We start from the raw sequence: 19,556 nt of genomic DNA, 5'->3' as shown, positions 1-19,556 counted from the left end.
TTTATGTTGTGTGTAGGGCTGCCACAAACGATTATTTTGATAGTCGACTAGTCACCGATTATTTTTGCGATTAGTCGACTAATCAGATCATCATCCATTGAATGTAAAAGTACAGCTTATTGCACCAGCAGCATCTGCTCTTATATAACTATCATTAGCTTACAGCTTTAAGTGTTTAAGGTATGTGCTAACTAAAAATAAAGACAAGATGATAGTTTATTGAATTCTAATTAAATGTGCAGATTGTTTCGGTGGAGTTTAATAAACTCAGCCGATTTACTCAGGAACAAATAAAATACTGAAAAAAGCCAAACAATAACATTTTTAAGTTATCTAAGTGACTTGTATATGTTTAACCTGAGTAGGGCGGTGGGTTTGAAAACGATCTGCCGGGAGTCCGGTGCTCTCATGGCCCCCGGCTAGCTATCGAGCTAGTGGGTAACAGACACCTCCGAAAACGTCGGAGCGCTTTTGAAAATATGTGGTGTCCTGATAAACTGAGCAGATATTTGAGGTTTACACAGCTACATTCTCGCCTGAAAATATGTTAAACGTTTATTTTGTGACCCAGAAAGAATAATAAGAGTAATATTAAAACTAACTAGCTGCCGCCATTGTTGACAACTGCGCTGGGCCGCGCTATGAATTCTGGGACACAGTTTCTTCTTCTTCGGGGTTTAACGGCAGCTGGCATCCTTGTACATGCAGTGCTGCCATCTTCTGTTTCAGTCCGTTATTACACTCTTAAATCCTGCTACTTATTCCTGCTTTTGGGATCTTACAAAGCTTCAAATGACGCGTCGACTATTAAATCAGTCGTCGACGATTTTGATAGTCGACGTAATCGTGACTAGTCGACTAATCGTGGCAGCCCTAGTTGTGTGTGTCTGAAAGAAAAAAAGATAAGACATCAGCCGATATATGAGATTTTCACTGACCAAATATTGGCGTTGGTATTGCTCTTAAACACTGTATCAGTCAGGCTTCAATTTAAGTAACAAAGAGCCATCGCCTGTATTAATAGGTCAACTTGTGCTCTGCTTTTCTGAGTGAGCTGGACTCTCATTTGTGAAAATAGTCTTTACTGTACAGGGCTCGCAAAATTGCTAGCGATAGCCGGTCAGGCTATATGATAGTCCGACGGGTGGGGCTGAGATAGATTTTGGTCGCCCGACCGGAGATATCGCTAGCTCCGGGACGTCGGGCTAGCGATTTTGCCAGGCCTGCTGTATAACGTTTGTGATTACCACGCTAGACCTCATTTTACCCTTCCAATATTTCTTTCACCTGACTTGCTTATTTAAGTATCTTAAAGTTCATTTAAACAATAAGCAGAGTTCTGCATTGTTAATTTACAGCTTTTTTTTAAATGATCACATAAGTCTAAGGTTATTCAAATGATATGAATTCATATCACTTGGTTTGATGTTTGAGTCATTTATGTCCTACACTGCTTATTTAAAAATAAAAAAGGTGATTCAACCCAGAATCTCAGGGTTGTTTGAGCTAGAGTTACCTTTGATGTCATTGTCAGGTCTGCAGATATGAGTCATTTTCTGTTACCAAAAAAAACCAAAAAAACAATGGAAGGAAAAAAAAAGAAACTTTACAGTTTGTGTGTTTCACCCATCATTGTAAATTACTTGTGATCTAGTTCTTTAGGCAGCAGGAAATGTGAAGCTCAACGCTCCTGTATTTATTTTTGACACGTGTTGCAGTTTGAGTCTGATCCATATGGCAGTCTGCACAACTGCGGATCGGAGGCTCCAACTGGTCCAAACCATAGACTGCATATAAAAAATTCGACATAGCCATTGTGACGTCACCCATTGGCTTTGGGCAAAGCTTGAAGCCACAGTGTTAGCATTTCAGCCTCCATGGTTTCAGTTTTTCGGAAGCAGGAGTTACTATATTTGGACAAGAGGACAGAGTGCTAAGTTTTCAGCAAACACTGGGGTTACAGAACTGCAGCTACAGAGTTACACGCAGCTCTTATGCTGTGTCTCCAACAAAAGAAAAACAAATGAATCCAAATATGGAGGTGACGGAAGTTTAACATTTGAATCTTTATTTAGTCATGCATTACTACAAGTTATACAATTGAAGAATGAAAGGATGAATATGTGTCGCGACGCCAAACTGAGCTGGGATAGGCTTACTGTTTCTTTCAAGCTATTGAGCTCTACTTTGAGCTCTAGCTATGTTTTACAGCTCAGTAAAATTGGCTACTTTGTATTTTATTCATATGCACAAACACAATTTTCAAAGTAATCTGCATAGCTCTGTTTCAAAGCAGAACCATCTTGTTATTCTGTGTTATTGGTAATAAAAATAAATCAATTATATGTACACGGTTTTTAATTTAGTTCTGAAAATTTCAGATACGCAACAAAACACAATACATTATACTACGAATAAGCTTATACCGAGTTGCCATATGTGGAAAAATAATATTTTGCCATTTTCATTTTCTTTTAGATCAAACTGTTTTTTAAATATGTGTGTACTGGCTTTCTTTTGGAGTCAGCCTCAGGTGGTCATTAGACGAACTGCAGTTTCTGGCACTTGGACGTTTTCTTTAGAGTTTGCAAGCTGGTCTAAACATCCATACTGTCACACTCATGGACAGGTTGTTTTGTGTGTGTGATTGTGTGTGTGATTCCACTTGGGGGCGGTGTTTCTGCAGACACAAACAAGCCTGCTGACACAAAAAGCACAGTCACTGTTAAAGTAACAGCATATCACTCGCCTGCATTAGCATGCACACACATACCCCCACCACGCACGTATGGTGCACATTGTGTATGAATATGCTTATTGTGTATATGATTGCTCTGACTTCTGTCTGTATTCCTCTGTTTTAGCATACTGTATGTCCAGAAGCAATTTGCAAAAAGACCAGTGTGTGTCTACGTCTGAGTGTGTGTTGCCTATATAAACCCCTTTTCTCTCCCCAGTATTCACCAAGCAGTGAGTAGAAGTAGGCCGCTTAAAGATAGCTCCCAGCAACCTCAATACCAGCTCCTAAAATATATCTGCTCATGAGAGTCATCATCTCCCTCCCTCTCCCTCTTTCTTATTCTTCTTTTGCTCCTTCTTCTTTTGAAAATAGAACAAGAATCAGACTTTAAGTGTGCAGATTGATGCCCTGAGTGAAATACTACTGTGTGTGTGTGTGTGTGTGTGTGTGTGTGTGTGTGTGTGTGTGTGTGTGTGTGTGTGTGTGTGTGTGTGTGTGTGTGTACTCAGGTGTTAATGTGTGATTTACTTGAATAAGGTATACATGCCTTACATAAGACTTATTTCAATGAAGAGGTGACATCAGGATTGTACCAATGGACCCATCAAATTTAGGAGGATTTAGAAGTGATGGCACCCATGAATTTCTCTGTGGTCTGACCCCACTGTGGAAATGTGTACAGCTCAGAAAGACATGTATGAAAGGAAAATAACCACATGATACAAAATAGGGACTGTTTAGTACTTAGTCATTAAAGGATCGGTGGGGTCTGGTCACTAAAGGAACCCTGCTTAAAATGGATTAATGACACAGTTCATATATAACATTTAAAATGTAGGTACTAACAGATCATTATTCATTTTTAAAAAAATTAGTCTGTTGTATGTATCCCTTAAAAGTTATAAAAATACAAGTCACTATATTGCCATCTCCAATTTGCCTGTTTTGTATGATCAGCCTGTAACTTCAAAGCTCTGCACCTGAAAGAAAAACAAGAAAAGGACACTGATCTTGTCACTGAAGCTGAAACCTACAAAAGTTTTTTACATTTTTAATGTTTTTCTTTGTTTTTTAAACATTTACCTAGAATCATTTAGGATGCTGTATTTTATACTCCAAGCTTTACCATCAGGTCTATAATAAGAATTATGGGAAAACTGAAAAATTCTCACCTTCATCTTCAAATCTACACATTGAAGCTGAGCCTTTGCTTATACTTTAAAGTTTTTGCCTGTAAGATTTTTCAGATTGCCAATATTTGTTGGCATTAATAAATATTTTAGCCGTACAATAGTTGGAAATGATTACCCTTTCATTCGCTCTGATATTGTGATCCCTGCTTAAATCTTTTGCTTTGGTTTCCTCTCACAGTCATTCCTTTGCATAACCTAACAATAGTGGGCAGAGTGGGTAAATATGTGCACTGTATGTAAACCTATTTGTCATACTCTTACACCTTTGTTCTGCTGTGGGCATCGGCTACCCTCCCCCACCTCCTGTGACCATAAAAACAAAAACAAAAATGGTTATTGAAAAGAAGTGAATAAAAAGTTGAGTGCGCTCTCTCATATCGGCTCAATATTCTTCCTGCTGTCTGGATGCGCTGAGTCTGAGAGTGTTCTTTACCCCCCATTGGCCCACATCCACAGAGAATGAGGACAATAGTTTGGCTCTGAGACATGTGTGCCTAATGTAGTCCTTTTATGTGGGAAAGTGGAACTGTATGGAGATGGGAGAGAAAGAGGATCATTGTGTTCCTGGTTTTCTTTCGGGCTCTTTTTCTCATACATCTGATGGCTCTCAGATGTTTCGACCGCTTACTAAGAAAACACATTTATTGCAGCATCTATAAAATCAGTCACAGATCGTTTGGTTGTAACGATGTTTGTGGAATGGTACTGTGATGGCATGATCATGTTTTGTTGTTATTCATCATTTAGTAGATGTTTCGTTTTGTTCACTCCAAATTAAGCTTTCGGTAAAATCACCCCTGTTAGTGTCCAAAAACAAAGTGATGACCAAAGTGATTCCAGTTCATTTTCAGCCGGGGCTGAGGGTACATACTGAAGTTCAGAGAAATCAGCTGTCAGTTTTCAGTGCAGTTCGTCCTGTGGGAACCATGAATATAGATAACTTTATGGCCATCTATCTGATAATTGTAGCTAATGTGGTCTGAACAAAACTGGCGACTTCCAACCAGCTGCTACCCATAGAGCCATACATTTAGTAACTAGATGTGTTTGTGCAGTAGCCTGATGGAATTGCCATACAAAAGAAGTTATGACATCAGGCTGGTGCAGAGTTAATTACATTCTGTAACGTCAAAGCAGCCATGCTTACTAATTTGCAACATTCCCTGCGATGACCTAAAAAAACACTGAGATATTAAAGGTGTGCAACCGTGTTAAGAACAACACATCGCAGCTGAATAATCCATCAGAATCTCTCTTCATTTTAAACACTTTATGGATATAAGCCCAAACAAGTCAGTGTCGTTTCATACAGACAGTGTAAACTGCAAGCAGTTTTATGATTAATGACTAATCAGCCAAATAAGCCCCAGAATGTCCCTTCAAGCCTGCATACACTCGTGCACGCATCTCTCCACACACCCACACAGCAATATTGAGGTCAGATTGGGAGAAAGACACAGACCCCCCATCATGGCGCACCCTCTGGCTACCTCTCTGTGAGCTGTTCACTCATGTAGAAGCAGACCCATCTGCCCCAAGAGATGGCACACAGAGGGCAGAAAAGTACGAGGCGCACGTTTACGAGCAAGAAAAAAACAGAGGTGGAAATTAGGTTTAGAGAAATTGAGAAAAGATGCCAGATTTTGTGTGTGTGTGTGTGTGGGGGGGGGGATCTGTGCTGTGTTGCCCTGAGATACAGGATGTTGTAATAAGGCAATTGAGAGAGAAAGAGAGAGAGACAGAGGAAGACTGTGAGAGCGATAGAGAGAGGGGCTGGACTATGTAATAGAGGAAAACGGGGGAGGAGGGTATGCCTCAAGGAGAAGTGCATTCATTTTTCTGTCAGTGTGACAAGCCAACTCCCCCTCTGCCTGCGCAGAAAGTGGAATGCTCCGCCTTGCTCTGGGCTCTGTTGTTGTGCAGAGCTGCAGAAGGCCTGACAGAGCCAGCTAGACAGAGAGGAAAGGGTGAAATGCATCGACAGAGACAGACACGCTGTGGATCGAGAGCCTGTGAATAGATTTCATCACCCGGTTCAACCAGCGACACCAGAGAGGAAGGAAACAAAGAAAAGAGGGAGACAAGAAAAAAGGTGCTTCAGTTAAAGGAGGGAAAGTGAGAGAGAGAGAGGCAAGGTGAAGGAGGAGAAGGAAGGAAGGAAAGGGAGGGAGGAAGGAGGCTCAGACATGAGGAGGGGCGCCTGACTGACATTGCTGCTCTCTCTCAACTCGCACACACACACACAGGGACATAGGCAGACACACACAGACTGTGCACTGCACAGTAGCTGCTCTTTTATCGCCCTCTGTGGAGCCTCGTCCCCCATCCTTTCTTCTCTTTAGAGTGAGAGGACATAAGACAGAGAGGAAGGAAGAGCAGGAAGAGGAGGAGGAGGAAAAAGACGTGAAGGAGGAGAAGGAGGGGAGGCAGTAACCCTCTCCTCTCCTTTACTCAGACAAACAACCGGGGGTGATAGAGAAGAGCAAAAAAACAAGAGGTGTGGGGGAAAAAGGAGCTTTCTGTTCCATTTCGCCGTCTCCTGTGGTCCCTCGGCCAGAGAGCGGCTAACAGGCACCGCTCATGTCCGTGAACTCGGAGAAATCCTCGTCCCCTGAAAGGTAACACCTCATCTTCCTCCTTCCCTCTCTCATTACTGTTCTCATTTTGCCTCGATATGTTAGTTTGCATGTCGTTTTGTTTCTTCCCACGAGCCTCTTCCACCACCACCATCCCCCTCAGCACCTCCATGTTTTGTCTCCTCTCTGTTTCTCTTTCTGTTTCTGTCTCCGTTCCTTCAGCCTTGGTTCCTTCTATTGTCTGGGTCACTAAGCAGTTACTGTAGCAGGGCGAAAAATGCAACGGTTTATTGTTGCATGGTTCTGTAACATTTCAACAGAGCGTCCTTTTCTGCATGCACATATGAGCATGTACAGTACATAACACATCTCGATCACACACACACTGTTGTAGACAGATGCATGAGCTCACGCTGCCTTCCGAGGCCGTAACATTTCCTATGTGACAACAATACATGCACATACGAACACACGCAGTCTCTTTGTGGTGCTTGAGCTCAGAGCTTACACAGCAAGAGTGTCAACACACGTCAACATCAGCACGGCCAGCAGCAGCAGCAATGCATCTCAGCAGCAGTGCGAGACAACAGATAACCACATGACGCACCTTAGTGCATAATATTCCCGATCGATTGCTCCTTCGGACACAACACAACCTCTTTGCAAAACACACTCACACCCAGGCAGCTTAATCATAATTTGATGAACTGCAAATTCATTGTAAATATACATACCAAATCACCAAACAGTAATGATGAGTGTTAATAGCAAGGTCACCAGGCATTATCAGTGACATGGTACACCTTGGCTAATTGAATACACAGAAACTCGCACACCGTACATTTTTCTAATTGCCAGGATAGGATACACTACGCTGAATGACAGCTACATGCATCAGGGCTAAGCATTCCTTATCTCACCCTCGTTCAGTCAAGATTGTGCCCTCTTTAATAATTTGTACCTATTCGTACCTAATTAGTCACCCCACAGGATCAAAGTGAACACAGTGCTTTTTTTGTTTGTTGGTATGTTGGTTTGTTTAGGGCTACTGAGGTAATCCCGGTTTTTAAAGCCAGTCTTGATTGCGTAGTTCTGGAAGTAAAGATGAGAGAAATGTTTGGGAGCAAAAGCTCAGTTTATTGGTAGTTTCCAAGCAGTCAAACTAAAAGCGAACCTTTGCAAAAGCTTTTTTTTTTCTTTTCCTTTTTTAACTGAATGCATGAGAACATATATCCATTCAGATCTAATCGGGAGAGGTCCACATTCCCATTTTGACTGTGCAGAAAAGAGCGGAAAGAGCTCGATTTGACAGTTGCTGGGGGGCAGGAGCAGGCAGACTGGATGACTCAGGTAGCTAGTGATGCCGTGCCAAGTACGATCAGGCAGAGCCACTGCCATCCACACAACTTGGTGCCAGGTCCCAGACTGGCACACTTAAAACATATGGCGCAGTCGGCACGTAGATGGGCTAAAGTAAATGGGCAGTAACAATATCAGGCAGTATTACATGGGCAGTTGGGCACAGAGGAGAGTGGCTTTTTACTGGTCTCACAAACTAAATTGATAAATGGCATCAGATGCACACACACACATACGATAGGCTGGTGATAAAAGTGAATATGTGCATGTAAACCGTCATATTTATAGCATCTAAACAAATAAATTCTGCTTCCTGACCTTGGGTTCTCCAAATATACAGTATCACAGCTTTCATTACTCTGTCCAGTTTTTATTTTCCTACCTCCATTGTTTGGGTCACAGCAGTCTCTCTGTAATCAAGAATAATGCAGCAGTCTCTTGTTCCACGGCAGGTAACGCCAAAGAGTTGCACTCATGCACGCACTGCTGCCTCCTTTAACTCCTGCAAGCATCTCCTATGACCAGAGCTGTAGTTCTGTAGAGGTTCTGCATATAAACAAGAAAATTGACATCCAAAGAATTTTTTCTTGCTTTCCCCAACAGAAATGAGCAGAATTGTTATAAAGATATATTTTAATAACTTTTCTCTTAAAGTAGGGTTTTATTTAATCACATGCGAAATATAGTTTTTTTTGTCAGATGGGCAAAAACCAAGTGTTTTCAGTCAGCCATTGATTACATGGAGCTGCAGTGACAATCATTTCACACTCATAGCTGTGAAGTTTTGCTGCTTTTCTGAGTTTTCTCTCTGAATATGAATAGCTTTGATTATTGGACTCTGCTGACATGCAGTAATGATTGAAATTAGTATATTGGTTATTTTCTAACCCCATATGTGAACATGAACTAGTGTGGAAGTTTGACTTATTTTGCACTTTATTAGGGGACTGTATTTTAAGGTCAAGTGAACTTCAGAATCTATGTTTAGCTTTTTTTGTGAGACAAATCAGCTCAGTTTCTTTGACTATAACACCATCTGTGCCCCAGATGCCATGAAACCATACACACATGCATGCACACACTGTTGTGGGGTGCTTTTCATTCGGGATGTGCAGTGATATGTTTGTCACAATAAGTGGATTTGATGTGTGTTAAGCTAAACGGATGGACTCGTCTGGCCTGAAAAGAGCAAGAAGCAGTGCAGTGACAAATTTCTCCTGGAGACGCTGCACTAGGAAGACGATCCCTGTTGTGTAACTTAGCACTTGAGGCATAGTGGAGATGGATGGAGGACGAGAAGTGTGTGTGTATTTGTGTGCATGTGTGTGCCCGTTTGAGGATATTTAAGTGTTTTGACGTCTTTATTGCGTGTGAGCAGCTTAAAGCAACTTTGTGAAGGGTGACGGCACGTCATTTTAGGTCATAATAACGGATGCTGCTGGGTTAAGGGCTTACATCCTTAGAAGACTTTCTTGGGATTAAACACAAGTTGAATAAATAAACAGCCAAAGGTCAAGAGTTTAAAGGCTTTCAAAGGCTGGCTTGAGGTTCGTGTAATTTTCGTAGCTGTTGAGAGGAACAGTTACTGAAACGTTAAACTCTTGGTGCGATTACAACAACACTCAGTTGTGTTGTTGTAAATGCCACATACCTGCTTCGAAAGCATGATGTGCTTCTTAGGCTACACCCAATTAGAATGCGATTGTGTAGCTGGTTTTTCATTAATCGGCATCCACACAATGCAAGTATATATTTTATATCTGCTTGTCACAGGTTGAAACACAGCTTACTGGTTATGCTAGTTACAACCAGATGGTCTGAGCAGCCTCTTTCCTGCTTTCCTTCAGACTGCCCGAGTTAGAAGAATAGGTCAGAAAGAGCTGCCGAGGATGCAGCGCTGGAATGCGTCCAACCGGTCAGGAAGCCGGGCCTATGCAGCAGACAGGCATCACATTCAGCAGCTATCGCATTCTCGCAGAGTATGCAGCTTTGGCTGGCCTACATGGCCTCCACCATCTTCTTTAGTCCGACCCAGAAACGGGGCGCGCGAGCACACGTGCAGGCATACCAGTGGCGCAACATGACAATAGCTAATGAAGCGTGTCAGGGAGCTAGCTCGTAAACTAGCCCCCTGCCCTGCCCGTCTGCCCTCCATTACCACCTGCCCCTCGCTCATGGCTGAAAAGAAACATAAGATTACATTTTACTTTCTCTCTTTCCACCTCTTTATTTTTTCTTTTTCCTGCCTTCAGTGTGAGACAGATGGAAGAGGAGGAAGAGGAATCTCATGCATGCAATCTCTCCTGTCCCTCTGAGGGCTTTTGGTGATATTGCAAATGTAAATAACAGTGTCTGCTACATGCACACCCACAGAAACTACCATGAAGTTTTCAGCCCTTGCAAACTAGTCTAACCTGACTGCACAGTCAAAGCTCTGCACTGCAGAATAACTCTGGGAATTTCCACCTCGTGTACTGAAGTCCTATGCGGTTAATCAGCAATAGGAATCACTGAGTCAAACATGCAGCAGAAAGGAATAAGATACCTCACAAGTAGTAAGTCGATCACCAGTGGTCATGTGATCTGGACTTGGGCATCTGATCCGGTGAGAGATCCTCAGTAGGATTTACAGTGTAGGTTCAAAGGTCGTGTAGCGGCACCAGTAGATGCATGATAGGATGATGCTGTCAGTGCTCTGGGATGAAACTTAAATTACTTATTGATTATTAATTAACGCCTTGTATATGGAAATGTAAGCAAAATAAATACATGTTTACCCTGAAAACACACACCTACACTTCTGGAAAAGCTTTTATGAGCTCACGCTTTTCCCAAGCACAAAGGCTTCCGCGTTTGTTTATCTTCACTTCTAACAAAAGCACATTTTCTTTTTCCACTAGTTTTGGCAAATTGCTCACAAAAAAAATTACCACCGAAACTGTTTTTGTTCTGCTTTAAAGAAAGTGGGACCGTTTTCCCTTAAATCCACATGACAACCAGCAGAAATGCATTTTAACTGGCTTGACTTCCTTTTGCTCGTGTGTGTGTGTGTGTGTGTGTGTGTGTGTGTGTGTGTGTGTGTGTGTGTGTGTGTGTGTGTGTGTGTGTGTCCAGTCCCTAGTCCCTGTTGACTCAATATGTTTACACACACAACATTCCAGTCTTCCCTGCAGGCCTTTAATTGGTCCTTTCAAATCACCCACTCTTTCCACTTTCTATTTTTTCCAAGCCTCATTCTTGCCCTTCTATTCAATCTCTCGTCCTTTCTATTCCTCACTTTTCTGCTCTATACCTCCCTCTGCCATCTGTTAAGTTGATTCTGGTCTTTTTTTTTTTTCCTGTTGGAACCTGATGTTGTGCATCACTTATTATATATTTCATAACTGTTAGGTTGACTGTTTCTTTCCTGCAAACTTGAAACTGTAACTAACAGATACAGTTGCAATAAAATGCTACTTATACATTTTGATCTTCTTTGTTTCTTTAACTACACGCTTTTTTTAATTGGGAGAGATAATAAATATTGCTTTGGTCTTTCCTGTAATTGCAAAATGATATTTTTGAAATGCTAATATATTGTTTACTGCAACCTGCTCTCCTTTAATTCTAACGAGCAGCACTAACAGTGCCGATTCACTGTAGTTCCATAACGATACAGGTCCCTGCTGAAGGAGAAACAGAAAAAGACGAGGGAGAACATTTTTCTTTACATCCCCTATCTTACTGTAAAACGTCTCAAGCTGCAGTGCAGATAGTTAGCATGCAGCTACAGGGCCTTTCCCTCTCATTAGTTCACAGCTATCTGCCATCAGCATATTAGTCTTCCTGGAGTCGATTTTACTGCTACGACACTGTAAGTTATACTCAGCAGAAATGGGTGAAATGGAGGAAGAATGAGAGAGGGGGGGACATGGAGGAGAGAGTAGGGAAAAGTTTGAGATTCTTGGAGGGTTTGGGGGGTTGGCGAGTGGAGAGACATGGTACGACGATAGCCCTGGGAGAGAGATGATCCCGCAGAGGAATTATAAAGATGATAAAGCCAGAGTGAGAACTCTGGAGAAAGAGACCAGGATAGAGACAGAGAGCAAAAAAACAGGACGGCAGAATCCTCAGGAGAGAGGGGCTCGGATAGATAAAGATGATTGGGGAAGGGGGGGGAGGGAAGGATGAGAGGCGAGGAGAGATGGAGGGAGAAGATAGATGGCTCTCTGCAGATTTGCGCAGTGTGCTGGGTAATGCTAGGTCACCGGAGGACTAATCTCCGCTGATGCTGCAGCGCTGAAGCAGTGGAATGATAATAGCCTGTTTGTGCTCTGCGTGTTTGTTTGTGTGGCTTACCATATGCATGCGTGTGAAAAGATAGCGGGCTTGCTTTTGAAGGTACCACTTTTTTTTTTTTGGTCCCCTGATAGAGTCACACAAACACACAAACCTGTATTCACGCAGTTCACCCAATCCTCAACGCTGCCCTGTGGGATTGAGTCACGCGTCGGCTGCATAACTGTGAACAACATTCATCTGTTGTGTCTGAGAACACTGTTCAGCTGTTGTGTCTTCCTGACCTGCAGCACTTGTTTGAATTTTTTATTTTTTTCCTGCATCAGCACCGAGTTGGGGGGTGTTATTCAGCTCTGAACCGTGTACCAAAGATTCCATATAATCCTGCATTTCATATCAGTGATACTGTACTGATACAACAAGTATCAGTATATTGTATTGATATAAAAAAGGTTAATAGCTGACCTTTCAGCAGTGAAAAGATCTTTGTGATATTTTTATTGCGTTTTTGTGTGTTGCTGCAAGTTACGCCGATCAGCCGTGACATTACGGCCGCTGACGGGCGAAGTGAATAACATTGATTATCTTTTCATTGTGGCACGTGTTAGTGGGTGGGATATGTTAGGGAGCAAGTGAACATTTTGTCCTCAAAGTTGACGTGTTAGAAGCAGGAAAAAAGGGCAAGTGTAAGGATTTGAGGGAATTTGAGAAGGGGTATATTGTGATGGCTGGGTCAGAGCATCTCCACAACTGCAGCTCTTGTGGGGTGTTCCGGTCTGCAGCGGTCCGTATCTATTAAATGTGGTCCACGGAAGGATTAGTGGTGAACCAGTGACAGGATCTTGGAGGCCGAGGGTCATTGTGGGGAGGGACGGATACTCCGTCTGGTGCCATTCAACAGATGAGCTACTTCTCAAATTGTGAACATAAACAAACATCTGCAAAGCTCAATGAACTGAAGCAACATTGTAGAGCAGAACAGAATTCCTCCACAATGAAGTGAGAGACTGATAAAGTCATACAGAAGACAAATCAGGTTAGTTTGGCTGTAATCAGCTCCATGAGCTACTGAATCATTGGGTTACTTTTTCACAGGACTGCGTAGCGTCTTGTGGAAACTTTTTTTTTCCATATGACTGTATGTGCCTGTAAACTACCTGCCCCACCTTTAACTGAAAGCTGCAAAGAAAACTTAATGAACTGGATGTTATTCTGAGTGGATGTCAGATCCAGAATAGATCCAGGTCTTGTAATCCAGTCCTGTAGGTTTTGTGTCTTCCTGTTGGTGCTGGCACACTCTGCTAGAAGCAGGTGTGGTAAACTTGGCATGTAGTTGTTATGAATATTCTCTTTAGTTATCTGAAAAGTAAATGCAACACTCCCCATAATAACAAGGTAATACTCTGTTTTATATAAGAAGAAAATTACTAAACCAATAACCTGATAATAATCAGTGTTTTCTTTACTTTTTGGGTTGTTTTTTTTTAGAAACCTCCTGTTATCTCAGTCATGTGATAACTGCATATCTGTATATATTAAACTGCTTATTTTAGTTGTGTAATCAATTCTAAATTTAGTTTGTTTATATGGATAGCCAGTCTGGCCAAGGGGCAGCCCACATGGATCATTATTTTTAATTAAAAAGTGAAAGCAGGGTTGGGTTAGGAAACCATTGTCACCAGATACACTGGTGTACTAATAGACAGACGTTCAACTCATGTTATTACTATGTAATTACTATTACTATTTAGTATCTTAATTGATATTACAGTGTATTTTCATTTGTTTGTAATAGTGATGAGGATGAAGATATGGTAATCGGTCATCAGTGTTGCATTTGTGATATCTGTGTTACATGATCTGAAAACACAGCTGTACATAATAGATGTAGCTTAGTCTGTGTTATGGTATGTTTTTGCTTCAGTGGCTATGTGCTCACATACTCCCCAACCAGATGAGCACTGAGATGGCATCTTAGCAGGTGGGTGTCACAACCCCATGTGACTTGTGCTGGAATTCAAGGCTTGGTTCGTCTTGTCCATCTACTGCTGTTCTGTGAGTCTGCAGCTGAAGGCTGGAGCTGTTTTCTCTGTTCAGCCATTCGTCCATCTCTCAAACTTGTCCTATGGAGTTTAGCTCATGTCCTGCCACTAAGAAGAGATGGGGTCTGGCTCTTTGTGCGCTCCGGCTGCGCCACAGAGCCCTCCGAGACAGGTAGAAGGGGAATAAAAATGTGTCTAATGGGTGCTAGATTGACAGAACTAATGGGCTAAATTCTGGGGTTTAGTTTGTATGGCTAAGTTTCCAGATTAAGGTCTTTTATTTAATATTTTATTTAAAAAAACAACAACAAAACATGTAAAGTGGAAAAGAATGAGTAATAGGAAGTGATAAAGGCCAGCTGGATTGACAGAATTATTTGGCTAAATAATGATTTGTATCTTTGCACGGGCTCCGTGTTGAGTGAGTGTTTTTTTCACACACAGAAATGGGAAGATGACTGACAAGGAGAGATCAGAAGCTTTGCTTTGGTCCCAGAATAACAATAAGACAAAAATTCAATGCAGAGAGACCAAATCATTCATGTGCGACTGTCAGGATTTGCATCTACACATTTATAAAGCCAGAACAGTAGGACTGGTTAAAAATATTTAAATTCTTTTTTTTAAAAATAGCTGTAACAGTTGCCATAATCTTAATCTACTAATCTAATAAATTACTAATAACTTAATAACTCAAATATAAGGATTTGGTTGGCTTTTCGTGCTTGATAAAATATCAAGTCTCTCTTTCTTTGTGCCAGATCAGTGTATTTAGGACAACAAATTGAGTCCATAAAGCCTTTGAGGTGTGCTTTGATTTTGTTGCACATTAAATAAACATTTTCTGCAGTGGGTTTCTTTCCAGAGTGATATAGAAATACTTAAAAAATTAATATCTCTTACAAAACGTGGAAGTTTGCAGCGTTTTTTCCCAGCTCAGCTTTGTTTGTGGTTTTCATTTAGTGCAGTCGTGTTTGTCTTTGCATTCATTAGGCTGATTTGAACTGTCATTTCATTAGTGGGGAACTGCAAGCAGGCTTGGATATGTCATACCAGAGAGAGCGAGGTGATCACTGCTATTTATGAGACATCCTTTTGACATTCAAATGTGAATCTTATCACACCTCTGCTTTTCCAGTGTGCTATTGTATAATAATTAAGAAGCTGTGATTTTTGTTCTTTATGGATGAGATATGATTTAAACTAATATGAGGAATTCGAGACCAAGAAAACCGTCTAACCACATCGAACCATAAAATGGGAACATATTACCTCTTGTGCCTCGTGTACTGTTACCTAGTTGAAGATGGGGCAATTTTTAACGAGTAAAGCTCCATGTGAGTGATACGCAGGCTGTGGAGGGACAGTAAATATCTTTTTAAGTCATTATTAATTCCTTAATTTATATTTTTGGGAAAAAGCTGTAGGGTATTAAACCCAAAAAGATGTATTTTTTATCTTTGACACTCTGACTTTTCAGAGAGAAAAAAGAGCAAATTCATCCTATGTAGCAGCAGCTTGACATTAATAATGATCTGCTTCTTTTGGCTGACGGAGCCATTTCATCTTTGCTAATATTGTCAAACTTGCTATGCCTAAAAGGTTTGTAATTGTAGAGACGTGTAAACCAGCTGTGGTTCTTACTGGGAATAGTAGAGTTCAAGTTGATCTGTTGGGCAAATTTACCACAGGCCTTTTTTTCTATTATATATTCTATTAGGGTTTAAAATGTCTCATGATGAACAACCTATTTTCCAATACCAACATATGTGTCATCTGTCAGTAGCATCAGCCAGCTAATATGTTAGTCTGGTTGGTGACGCAACCCACACATGCTGCCTCTGTCCCTGTGCTCTGTGCCTACAGTGCTGTAGTAGTGTTTTACATACATGCACATAGCTTCTTCTTTCTTTTGATGCTATCACTTGCTGGGGGCGGATTTTACCTCCACAATAAGGGGCTTTGTGGCTGGCTGTCGTCACTGGAATGTTTAATATAGAACGCAGAGTAAGTAAATGCGCTGTAGAGAGCGTTCAGCATGTGCTGCTGAATTGAAGCTACAGCAGATACAGTACCCAGAAGCTCTGTGTGCAAAACATGTGGCTGGATGTTTTTGAACTGAGCAGCAGACTAATAGTTTTCAGTTCAAATAAAATGTTGCAGAAAATATACATCTGATGCACAAAAAGACAAAATGTTAATGAAATTGATGTTTTTAGGGAGGTGAACATTTTGATCGTTGTGTTAGGGAAATAGCAGTAAAGCCGTGTCACTCTGCCGTCTGTGTGAACACGCATGTGTATGTCAACTCTCCAGCCACATAGCAGTGTTTCTGTTTTCAATGCAAATTTTATTCCAAGTCAAAGAATTTTCCATGCAGCCACAGACACTCAATGCTGCAAATGTGTTCTGGTGACCAAACATCACTGCATATGTGCACCGTACGGCATTTGCATTGATTCTGTTTGCTGGATTTTGTTGCCTTTCATCTTTGTGTGGGTCTGCATTTGTGCCTGTGTGTATACTGTTTGTGCACGCTCTACTTCATGTATGTGCTCTAGCATAGAGCGGATGTAATGTGTGTGTGGTCGTGTATCCATCAGCTCCCTCTGGGGAATTTTACCAGCAGCTAGTTTAGTGAGTATAAATTGATGGGACTTGAACTCTGTGGCACAGGGGTTCAGTGTTTATTCATAGACAGCTGTGGTGTTTTGATTAAATATGGACAGAAGAGCACAAAATAGCAAACCCATTAGAGGAGATGTTACCAAATTATGGCTTACATCTCAAGTGATGGCTACTTAGCTGATGCTTTTGCCCAGAATGACAGAAAGAGAGCATGTAGCAGTGTGTCTGTCTTTTTTTGGTTTATGGAAAGCACATAGATTCTTTAAGATATTGTATGTTTTTCAAATTGCGTCAGTGCTGACATCTTTACCAAGCTACTTTTACTGATCCATGTGAAGAAATTTTAAGTTTTTTAAGTTGCACAAAAGCTCTGGGAATAATAGTTGGTGATACAAATCTTAAGTGGCATAAATATAAAATAGGCCAGATTTTCACAAGAAGCGCACAGAATTAAAAAAAGCAGCATCAGGAGCATTACTGTAAATCTGCTTGGTGCTTTTTTAAAATGCTTGCGAGCTGATGGGCTGCTTTGTGTCTGTTCTTTGTCTTGTTGATTTGTCATGTTAGCTCCTCCTGAAGAAGTTGCATAGTTTGGGCAGAAGCCACATGCACAGAAGGCACCTTAATAATACTGCACGGCTGGTGGTACGAAACAGGATCCTGCAAAGTTATAACGTGCTAGAGCCAGAGATTGTGATGTGGGGGAAGTGCAGCCAGTGACGTCAGGACTCATCCTGAAAATAGCGGTGAGATCTAAGTTCTGCACTCAGACAGATCCTCCGGAGGAGAGGAGAGAATGAGTCAGCGGTCTTGCCAACACGGGCTGAGAAGGAGAGAGTGAAAGATGAACAATGAATCAATCAGAGGTAGAGATGCCACCAATGGAATGCATAAGCAGAGCTGAAGGACACCTGCGGTCTCAAACCCACGCCTTATCGTTTTGAAAGTAGAGAACTGTGTTCTTGTTGCTAAGGAATATACCTGTTACCTTGGTGATAATGGGATATGTTTAAGGATGAGTCATCAAGTTTGCAGTCGAGAGTGGTCAGCTGTTTCGTGCGACTTCTCAGTGGTCAGAGACATGTTAGCAATGATTGTGGTGGTCATTAATAATTGGTAGGGGGGATTCCAGGTTAGAAAGTCTCAAAAGACGTGCTGTTGAAGCAATCAAACTGGCCAATCAAAAGGCAGCGAGCAGTGTGGAGGAAGGTGTAATGTATAGTCTTTTGGCTGTGGCTATTAGAATTATTAAAAAGAATAAAAAGATTATTTAAGTGACAAAAATGTATGACATTGCTTTAAAGAGGCGCTCTACCCTTCACTCTTTTATTTTTGAATGTCACATATTTTTCATTGTTGAAGAAGTGCTCAGAATGATTATATCGTAGTTTAGAAATACTTTATCTGTTGTATTATTTAATTACAATTTGTCAAGTAAAAAAGAAAAAATACAATGCATATTTCTCTGAAATGCAATACGTGTGTAAAAAGTACCTGTCACGGGCTGCGTCTGTGACCCAGCATTTTCAGTTTATTTTGTATTTTCATTTCTTATTATATTGGGACCATGTGAAGTTTTTGTTATTGTTAGTGAGGATTTAGTTGAGTTTCTTTCTAGCTTTTTGTTTCTTCTATAATTCCTGATTTATAAGTCCCAGGTCATGCTCATGTTCCATGTTCATGTTTTTTCCTTATAGCTTCTCGCGTGCGCCTGCCCTGAATCATGTTCATATCTTTTGTCACAGCTGTCATAGGTTAGTTTTATCCAGTTTAGGTTTCAGTTTAGTTTTCGTCCCTGTTCACTTTCCCTTGTTTTTTTTGTACTCATGTTATCAGCCTTAATAAATAAAGGGCTTGCTTACAAACTATAACATAAATAAGTAAATGTACAATCCATTGGGCAACAAAAACACCCAACGTGCAAGGGCTGGAATCCAATGGAAACTAGTTAAGGTGTCTCTGTGAAAAGAAAAGCAAGAACAAATAAGTCCAAGACTGGGTAGGCAGAAACATTGACGTCATTTTCACACATTGCTGAAAGTTGCCTCAAACCTTTCAAATGGGAGCACAATAAATACGAACTATCAGCTCAAATACCAAAGTGTACAGATTCTTGAGATGGATTCTCAAATATTTTCTCACAATCGCAGACGCTGATTGTATTCTAATGACTCACTGATCTAACTGATGACTCAGCAGACTGAAAGATGGTATCTGGTGTCTTATCAGGTCTAAAGCAGATAAGTAAAGTTGAAGAGTTTTAGTAAGGAGCCTTTGGTATGAAGCAGATTTAAAGCACCAGGTTTTAACTGTTTTTGTTTGATATTCCTCTTTTTGTTTCATTTAAATATTGTATCACATAAACATTCATTAAAATCCCATCGAGAGACATTTATTATACAAAAAATGAGGAAAAAAGAGAAAAAAAATACACATTTGTTTTCTCTTATTTTATATGCCAATTATCTAAATTGTTTCTTGTGAGGCTTCACTTTCATATCTTACACAGTTTGTTTAGCAAAGTCTTCAATTTTACTTTAGTTAAGTTAGTTACTTGTTACATTTTGCAAGCGTTATTTGTGTACGTATGAAGTTCTGGTTGATATTATTTGCATACTGAAGTTTAAAAAAAGGAAACTGATGGGGTCATTAACTTTCCAGCAGCAATTTCAGATGAAAAACTCTGTGATAAAAGTTTTCATACTGGCACATATTTGACAATTTATACACTGGTTACAAC

The 19,556-nt window shown here is 40.8% G+C and overlaps 1 protein-coding gene across 7 annotated transcripts in view; it reads left to right on the top strand.

Annotated features, from left to right (window-relative positions):
• srpk2 (SRSF protein kinase 2) overlaps nt 1-19,556 on the top strand; it is a 73,134-nt gene that overhangs the window by 20,010 nt on the left and 33,568 nt on the right. The window contains exon 1 of one of the 7 annotated variants that reach the window (XM_026175327.2): nt 5,792-6,551. The exons of the other annotated variants lie outside the window; for them this stretch is intronic. Within the exon in view, the coding sequence (XP_026031112.2) occupies nt 6,514-6,551 (38 nt within the window). The 5' untranslated portion in view covers nt 5,792-6,513. Of the gene's footprint in view, nt 1-5,791; nt 6,552-19,556 lie in introns of those variants that run through there. 7 annotated transcript variants of the gene reach the window in all.

Source organism: Astatotilapia calliptera, chromosome 7 (genome assembly GCF_964374335.1).
Source record: "Astatotilapia calliptera chromosome 7, fAstCal68.1, whole genome shotgun sequence".
NCBI classification, from domain to species: domain Eukaryota; kingdom Metazoa; phylum Chordata; class Actinopteri; order Cichliformes; family Cichlidae; genus Astatotilapia; species Astatotilapia calliptera.
The sequence above is the reverse complement of the archived record's forward strand: the minus strand, read 5'-3'. Positions and strand labels throughout refer to the sequence as shown.